The following is a 9,330-nucleotide window of genomic DNA, read 5'->3' as shown; positions in this document are numbered from 1 at the left end:
CAGCAGAATCATAGGTGATGATGCCTGAGAAATCTGGGAGTTGGCATTTCTCTCCCATTAGTATGTTCTTCTGCCAGATACAATATTCATCAACTCCTGGCTGGACTTGTTGAACGCTTATAGCTGACTCAGAGCTCCGACGCCGTGCAGCCATGAAGCAGCGCCAACGCCTGGAATGGGAAACGCAAGCCATTGCTGTGAGAGCACAGAGAAGCAGGAAGGTTGCTGCTGCTCCAAACCTTGCTTTGGTTGTGTCCATGGTGTGCTTGTCGAAGAAAAGTTGGCGAGACATTTGGGTTATTATTTTGGTGACGAACGAACATGACTTGCCGGGCTCTATGTATCTTCTCTCTATTTATGAAGGCATGTCGGAAGGAGTCAAAGCTGATATGGAGTCGTTTGTAAGTAGTAGTCCAACTACTCAGTTGTAGTGTAGAAGTTGAAGAAGGGAGATTGGTTTCTGGGGTCTCAACCAAACCATGTATGGTTCGAGAGGAGTACGAATGTCCGAGTCTTTTTGAGTCCTTTACTCCGATTGGTATAGATTCTTTCTCCTAGCTTTTGTGTCTGCTATCAACTCCATATGTAGGAATCCTTCTGCGACCTATGCTCCGCTGAAGCAAAACTTCAAGTTAATAAAATTATGAAGTTAGAATAGACGAATACAGTCTTATATATATATGAAGCAAGATGGGGTTAATGTTCAATGTTGATGGTTAAGATCATGTTAAAGCTTGAAGAGGGAGAAAAGCAGCGAATGTCGAGAGAAAGAGAGTTAAACTGTGGTATCAGCTATGATGGCGTGGGAGACCGTAGGTGAGAAACCCTGGAGTTCTGATTCTTTGAAGAAGATGAAGACCACCAAGACTCTATGTAATATATACTGTAAAAGCATCACAGATAAGGTTGCTGGAGTATTAGTTGTAGAGTTTTGGACTCCGAGGCTTTTCTAATAACGTGTCTGTGCTTGTTATTATATTTTTATTTCCGCTGGTTTTGATTTAATTAGAAATTTAAAGGATTATTTTTTCTTCTTTTACGGAGCTGTTGAGAGTTTAAGACAATGGGCTGCTTCTTTTTTTTTTTCTTCCTCGCACAGATCTTACATGAGTATACTTAGCAGAGTCATGAGAAAAAAAGTTGGCAAAGAGGAGAAGCAGCTACATAACTCTCCCAAAGAATCTTTTTCGAGTGCTGAACAGCGAAGGAAGCAACCCAGTCCATGGCTCCGTTCGCCTTCCGGTACACATGAGCGATTTGGAATGAGCCACAATCTCTCACCAGTCTGCGAATATCACAGAGTAGCAAATGTCCATCCCTATATTTGTGCTCATCCTGCATCTACTCGACCACCATTGCAGAATCTCCTTCAAGACAAATGCTATCCGCACCCAGAACACGCCTCGTATAGGTATACCCCCCCCCCAGTTGAAATTAATTTGGAGTCATGATTTCTGATCACAAAGCCCATATCTCCACTGTCTCTACTTATGGATATACTATCGTTGAAGTTTACCTTGAGATGACCGGAAGATGGCGGCTCCCAAAGGACAAGGGCAAACCTAGATGCTGTAAAAGCGAAGTGGGAGTCCCAGATGTCCCTATCCATCTCAGTTAAAGTCGCCGTAGTAGTGTTGGTGATCTCGATAATATGAAGACGAGCTTTGTCTAGCATAGTCCTTGGGGGCACCCTTCTGTTTTCAAAGAGATAGGCATTTATGTTCGGCCAGATATGATAGACCAAATAGGCATAGGTGATACCCCACTCGATTGTGCTAGGTCTCCGTAGGGATAGAGTTTTAGATAGTTTTGATATGTTCTAGCATGGATTATATACTGGAAAAATTATAATTTCATCTCCTTGATTTTGACGGATTTGCATTCATGCCTTAAAGTTAAAAATTGTTAATTGGATCCTTTAAGTTAGTATTTTACTCAATATGATCATGCGGCTTGTCTATCGTTCAACGTCCTTAGTGCAGCATACCATCCATCGTCGAACGTCCTTAGTGCAGCATACTAAATAACGAAGTTACCCTCCCCCTTTTCAGCCTTCCACAAAATCTTTCGACCAAGTCTCTTTGCCTCTTGCCTCAAAGAGTGGCTCTCTCTCTCTCTGGTTTTTTTTTTGCTAGGATGGATGTATCATATAGTGCAGGGTACGAATACACCAAAAGGAGTTAAAAAATAATAAGTTTCGGAACGCACCAGATAACCTTCTCTCCCCTAGCCAAAAAGTATTTCTAGAGTGGTTAGCCACAAAAGAGGCTATCCAATCCGCTGCCCTGTTGGCCTCTCTATATACATGCTTGGCCTGCAAGGCCATCCCACCACCAACCATCGTCCGGATATCCCTAAGCAATGAGTGATAGTTGCCCACCCCTCCCGCGCTCTGCTGGATCTAGCTGATGACTGTCGCCGAGTCACGCTCAAGTAGTATAGCACAGGGTGGCTCTCTTCAACGATGTTAGCTCTTTTCTACCAAATCCTTTGCAAAGTCCCAAAATGACCGAGTGAGTGCCAATGGCAGCTTTGGTGAGCTTGCTGATCAATCTGGCGCTGAGCTGGGTAGTGATCGATGAACTCAATCAAGGGCGCGTGTTGAACCTCTCAAGCCGGAAGCCAGGGGTCGATCGCGATGGATTGGGACTGGTTACTCACTGCTCTTGTTGTTGCTAGCTTTTTGGCTACGTGACTACTTACTTGCGTTGAAACCTACTGGCTTTTTTGGCTATGCTACTTTGCTGCCAGCAGGATTGCTGCTACGACTACATGCACATCTAGTGTAGTGGCACTAGCAACGAGCTTGAGTTGACTCAATGAGATGCTGCATTGGTTCTGGAGGGGTGCTGGATCAAGATGGTGGTCACTTGCACGAAGGCGTTGCATGTGTTAAGGATATTTTAGTCCTTAAGTTATCATGTAGGGTGGATTGTTTTTTAAGATCATGTTAATGGAGATGAATGGTTAGATCATATTATGTCAATATACTCATTTAAAGGATCCCATTAAAAAATTTTGAAATTGAGAAGATGTGAATGCAAATTGGTCAAATTAGAGGAAGTGAAACAGTAATTTTTTCTTATATATATAATACATAATTTTGTCTGCCATACATGTAATAAATACTAAGGATAAACTAAATCTAGAGCCATAAGGTCTTCTTTCGTATCTCCAAATATATCCATATTAATTATCAACTAAAATTCAAAGTTATTAACAAGCTCTCGTTATACCCTTCCCCTCCAAAATCCTGCGCGCGCGCGCGTTGTGTAATGTAGTGAAATGCTGGTTGCTATAATATTGTATAAAAATTAGGACTGTTCATAATATTGTAACAAGACGAAAGGAGAACAAGAAAGGTGGTATAAAGAGAATGCAAGAGAGCAAGAAGCAACAAGTAAAAGCCTTTAAGTTCACACAAGGCTTGCAAATATACTTTGTAATAATTATGAACTAATGAGATGATATACCAAGACTAATCCCACATAAGTGCAAGGATGAAACTGAAAACTGTGATTCTGAACTTTGACATGCATACGTTAGGGAAGATAACACCCTAGTACTCTATTTTCTTTTCATATCATTCAAATTAGGTTCAGTGGTTGACTCGAGATCCTTTACAGTCTGATATAAAGAGCTGTACATTCTTAAATAACCGCCATATCATTCGATTGCATAAACGGATGGCTATCAAACATCTAAGCGCAATACATCATATATAGCACATAACTTTTATATATATATATATATATATATATATATATATATATATATATATATATATATATATATATATATATATATATATATATGTATGTATGTATGTATGTATGTATAGAGCCGAAAATTAGGTATGCAAGTCTTGTGTGAACTTAAGGCTATTACTTGTTGAGTTACGTGCAAGTATATTTTATAATAATTTTGAACTAGTGAGATCATATACCAAGACCAATCCCACATAAGAGCAAGGATGAAACTAAAAACTATAATTCTGAACTTTGACATGAGTCAAAGAAGATAACACCCTAATACTCTATTTTCCTTTTATATTATGCAAATTAGCTTCAATGGTTGACCCAGGATCCCCTACGGTTTGATATAAAGAGTTGTACATTTTTAAATAGCCACCATATTATTTGATTGCATAAACAGATGGCCATCAAACATCTAAGAGTAATACATCATATATAGCACGTAACTCATATATATATATATATATATATATATATATATAGAGAGAGAGAGAGAGAGAGAGAGAGAGAGAGAGAGAGAGAGAGAGAGAGAGAGAGAGCCGAGAGAGAGAGAGAGAGAGAGAGAGAGAGAGCCGAAAATTAGATATGCAAGCCTTGCGTGAACTTAAGGCTATTACTTGTTGAGTTACGTGCTAGTATATTTTGTAATAATTTTGCACTAGTGAGACCATATACCAAGACTAATCCCACATAAGAGCAAGGATGAAACTAAAAGCTATAATTCTGAACTTTGACATGACTCCGAATTCGCTGCGGTATGATATAAAGAGCTGTACATTCTTGAATAACCGCCTTACCATTCGATTGCATAAACGGATGGCTATTAAACATCGAAGAGCAATACATCATATATGGCATGTAACTCAATATGATTTATTGTATTTTATTTGATAGCCTTCCATCTTCAGAATCCGAAAACGTGGCAGCAATCAAGAGCTGTATCCTGTTCTGTGGCGTAAAAGATATGCACCGGAGGATCCGAACCCCAAACCCTCCGCGCCGAGAGCCCTCGAACGTCGCCCTTCTTCCTCTCTTTCCCATTCCAACGAAAACCCCCACGGCAAAGATGCGACGGACCGTCGCTCGATCTCTTCTCCTTAAATCCATATCTACTTCCTGCCCCTCTCCGAAACCCTCGTCGTCTTCTCTCCCGAGAATCCCCGCGAAGCCCCCAAAATCCAGTCGTTTGCCCCTCCCCACCTCGGCCACCCGTCCTCTTTGCCGCACCTTCCTCCCCAACCCTTCGCCCCATGCCAGGAACCGCGCCGGAGACCGCCGCGAGTTCAGCGCCGGCGAGCTGCCCACCGACCACAGCAAGGAGGTGGACGAGATCAACCTTAAGTTCGCGGAGGCTCGTGAGGAGATCGAGGCGGCGCTGGAGTCCAAGGAGACGGTCTACTTCGACGAGGAGGCGGAGTGCGCGCGGGAGGCGGCGAAGGTAGTGCTGGAAATGTTCGAAGGGCTTCTCGCAAGGCTGCCGGAAAAGGAGAGAACGGCGCTGCAGAGGTCGATGGGCCTTAAGATCGAACAACTGAAGGCCGAGCTCAAGCAGTTGGATGATTAGTTGAGGTGGGTGTTCTTCGGTTTCGTATCTTTGCTCCTGGAGTATCGAGTTGTTTTTTATCAATAAATTCTTGAACCTTCGCTCATTTATTTGAGAAATTATTGGATAATATTGGATTTTCTTTTTAATGAAGTCTGGTTATGGACGATATATACTCAAAATTGTTTTTTTTTTGTGTATAATTTCTTGTCCTGTTTTAGCTGCTGAGAGCAATCGAGAAAGATGGGAAAGGGGTTAATGATTATGACCGTGGGAACGAATTGGCAAGTTTAAGGTAAGCAAGGACATAAGGTATCGTCTAGACAAAGGAACCTGAAGGACTATTGATAAATTCCATTCTTAACAAACTTGAGAAAAGTAGATTATATCACTGCTTATTTTGTGAAATTGAAAATTAAATGTCAGGGAACCTTAATCCTAAACTAGAAATAAAAGCATATTTTGGTAAGCAGCATGATCAAAGTTGTTCTGCTTTTATGGAAGGGAAAGGGAGTTGGACCTATAGCAGTTGTTGTTCTTTGTTTCTTTATTCCATAGGATCCTGACATTTATCTAACTGCTGAATTGTTCTCCATCACTTCATCTATTCTTCAAAGGCTAGTTTGGGAAGATTGCATCGCTGAACTTCTGCTCTTGATTGGTCTATTATCATTTGTTTGTATGGTGTTATAGACTTATAGAGGTCGTGTTGATTATATCCTAGTGGAAAAAGCACCTGAATTTATGCATTATGGGTGAACGCATTAAAGTGATTGTTGTGACACAATAAGGAATCTTGAGGTTAATGCGATTGTTGTGTTGCTTTGATATTGGAACTTATTCTGAGACGCGTGCAAATTAGGAGTGCTCCATCTGACCATCTTCACCATAAGATAAAGGACAAAGTTCAAGCTATGGTGTAGACAAAGTTCCATGTCAGTATCGAGTGTCTAAATTAGCTTGAGGAACTTTTTTGGATTCATATCATTTCTATGCATAACTGTGTCTCTTGGCCTTTGTGCATCACTAAACAATTGCATGTGTTAGGCTCAAAAAATAAAACCTAGAAGCCAGTCTTTGTACTTACTAGGTGACGTAATGCTAGTGAGATATTTGCATGAATGAAACTATACTTGTACTAAATATCAAAGGGGTTCATGTTGAAGTAGAATTTTGGTGATCATTTATTGTCTAGGGTCAAATAATTATGAAAGATTAACAAACTAGTACATATGGCAAGTGGGTAATGAAGATGTTGCTATGGGATGGGGAGGGAGTTCTACTGTTCTAGAGGTAAAATTTACTCTTTTTTTTTGCTGAAAGAGGTAAAATTTACTTCATTAATATATGGATGGAAGGGAATGTCTGAGAGGTGATATACCCCATGTTGGGAGAATATATGGGAGGTATATTCATGTGAGTTGGTTCTCGTTCAGCAACTCTCAAGAGTCAGGAGTCATGCACAACTTTTGGAGGTAAAATGGAATGCTGTTGGAATTAAAACGGCAATGAGCCATTCTAAGTGAAGTTATTTTGTGCACATATTCCAAATGGAGCTCAAGGACAACCCGTATGGTGTATCATATAACTTTCTGCAACCTTGCCAAGCAACTAAGATCATATCTATGGATTCAATGGGTAAAGCAGTAAGGACTAGAAAACTACCTAGGATTCATCATGAGCATGGTGAGCTTCTTGTGGTGCGGTTGCAATGACAATCATGTACCTTTTTATCTTCTATGATTTCTCCATGGTTTAGGTCTACAGTCTGTTGCCTTTTGAGTTTCTGGCGACCGATGATTCCAAAAAAATAATTGATCTCCTCTTGGCATGGACTATTCTCGAAAAGGTAAAATCTCTATGCAAAACCATTTCTTGATTACTCTCTGAAGGATCCGAAGCTAGGCAGTTATAGAAGATTGTCAGTCTGTTTATTGCATGCTTCCTACTTGATTACGTGGGGTGCATCTTACAGATGATCAGGATGCTCCAAAATTCCGTAAGGATTTAAAAGACTGATATGCCAATGTAAAGGGGTGAATATGTAGTATTCTGCTTGTGAGATGGATGATTAGTTTTAGTGGTAATGATTTTTGCTAATTAGGGGCCACCAGAAAGAGCTCAAGGCTTAGAATACCCACATAGTATGCTCTGACATTTGAAGTTGGAAGGAAGATTACGTACCATGGGTAGTCATGGTGAATAGGAGTGCTTTGCACCAGAGATAATAATGGTGAACGGCAGTGAATTTGCAAGTCGGGCTTGAATCAAATGCTCTATTTTATTCAAACTAATTGAGATTGTGGAAGGATGACCCATGCTGTTTTGATAATTTGCTGTTTCTAATTCATTTTTTGTTGTCTTAGATAAATAAATTATGACAGGAAAATGGGATGACGAAACACACGTGTATGCGCATGCACTATTGATGAAATTTTGGTTGAGGGGAATGATGAGCTTTGCCCATTAAAAGAATTCATTGTCTGTTCCAATATTTACATCCATCATCGGTTATCCTATGTTTTTTCACAATCAGCAGTCCAGATACAGAGGAGCTAAGAGAAGGGTTTTAGTTTATTTTGATGGTGTTAGGTCCAAGAGATACGTCAGAATTGTCTTCTGATAGCCAGGACTAGGGCTGGCTTTCTCTTGGGACTCGGCAAGCAACGTTTCAAATATTTTTTTTTTTTTGAAAAAAAAGAGTGCCCGCACAGAATTCGTAAACAATGACTTGTTTAAGTTATCATGCTATCCTATTGCAATTTGTGGAATACTTTTTTCTAATTTTCTACAGGTATCAGGCAAATTTTACAATAAAATTTTATATGTGAATCTCAGACAAGAATTTTCATGAAGACAGTTAATAAAAACATCCTACACTCATCTATTCAAATGAGCTCTGAGAATTCTCAATTGCCATGTATGCACCAAATTATTCTGCTGTCTATATGCCACTAACTGGAACTCCACACTGATGAAAAAAGAACACTTCCTAGCAATCCAGGAGATTTCAAGTCATCAAATTTAGATCATTCGAATGTCTATTTAGTTAGTAAATGTAGGAAATTAATGAAAATGGCTGTTCACTGCACTAAGCTTATTTTTTTCACATAAGGAAGGGCGGAACTGATTGAGATGTTTTTGTTTACAAAGATATAGAGCAGCTCATGGATGAGTAGGTAACGACATTACAGCACAAAAGAGGCTCAGATGGAAGCTTGGAGCAAATTGAGTTACAGTAGTAGAAATGTCTGATCAAATGGGTGAACTTCCTTATAACTCCAACAAAGCTTAAGAAATACTCCATCTTCAAATTTGTACTTAGTTCCATCTTTAACTCAAGTTATCTGCATAGGATTTCATTGATGCTACTCTGAACCATCCAATGAACTTCTGTTGGATGGTCGATATTTAGCTAGGGTCAGACAGATCAAACAGTGATAGCTTCTGATTGACCATATCATGGCCTCTGATGGGCCCAACCTTGACATCAAACTTTGGTGGCTTGTGGAAAAGGGTGTATGATAGCCCGAGAAATGCGACACAGAGATCGTCGGGAGCATGCGGTGCCTGCAGGAAAGATTCTGAAAGGTACTTGAGGGAACGATGAACTCTTTTAGAGCATGGTCTCTTTCTTGCTTTCCAGTGCATGAAGGGCCATCTTCTTGATTTTTAGAACTCTTTGTCCTCTTTCAAGCTCTACACACATGTGGGTTGTTTAATTTGCACTGGGGAACATGGCTTGTTCTCAATTACAAGTGATGGCTGATAGATACGTCCTCTATCAGTATATTATGAGGTGTCTTGGCCGCTGGTTCCAGAATGAGAAGAGGTGGAACGCGGATAGCTATTCCTCTTTTTTGATTGTTTGAAGTTCAGAAAGAGAGCCTAATTCAAGGAATAGCGTTCTCTCATTCGCACCTGGAATAATTGTTCCTCCATTTTCCTATTCTTACAAAGCCTGTTTGTCAGGAATATGGATATTCCCAGACCACAGTCAGCCTTAGCCCCTCATTCTGGTTTAAATTTTTT

The 9,330-nt window shown here is 40.2% G+C and overlaps 1 protein-coding gene across 1 annotated transcript; it reads left to right on the top strand.

Annotated features, from left to right (window-relative positions):
* The first annotated feature begins 4,713 nt into the window (after window positions 1-4,713).
* LOC103709764 lies at window positions 4,714-5,464 on the top strand. The gene has a single exon (XM_008795262.3). It carries the CDS (start codon window positions 4,720-4,722, stop codon window positions 5,317-5,319), a length of 600 nt encoding a protein of 199 aa, XP_008793484.2. The 5' UTR covers window positions 4,714-4,719; the 3' UTR covers window positions 5,320-5,464.
* The last annotated feature ends 3,866 nt before the right edge of the window (window positions 5,465-9,330 follow it).

This window comes from Phoenix dactylifera, chromosome 8 (genome assembly GCF_009389715.1).
Source record: "Phoenix dactylifera cultivar Barhee BC4 chromosome 8, palm_55x_up_171113_PBpolish2nd_filt_p, whole genome shotgun sequence".
Classification (NCBI taxonomy): Eukaryota; Viridiplantae; Streptophyta; class Magnoliopsida; order Arecales; family Arecaceae; genus Phoenix; species Phoenix dactylifera.
This window is presented reverse-complemented; position numbering and strand designations above follow the sequence as displayed.

Bases quoted from the DNA above. Each gene is read 5' to 3' on its own strand.
- LOC103709764 (XM_008795262.3), top strand. From the start codon at position 4,720: ATGCACCGGAGGATCCGAACCCCAAACCCTCCGCGCCGAGAGCCCTCG.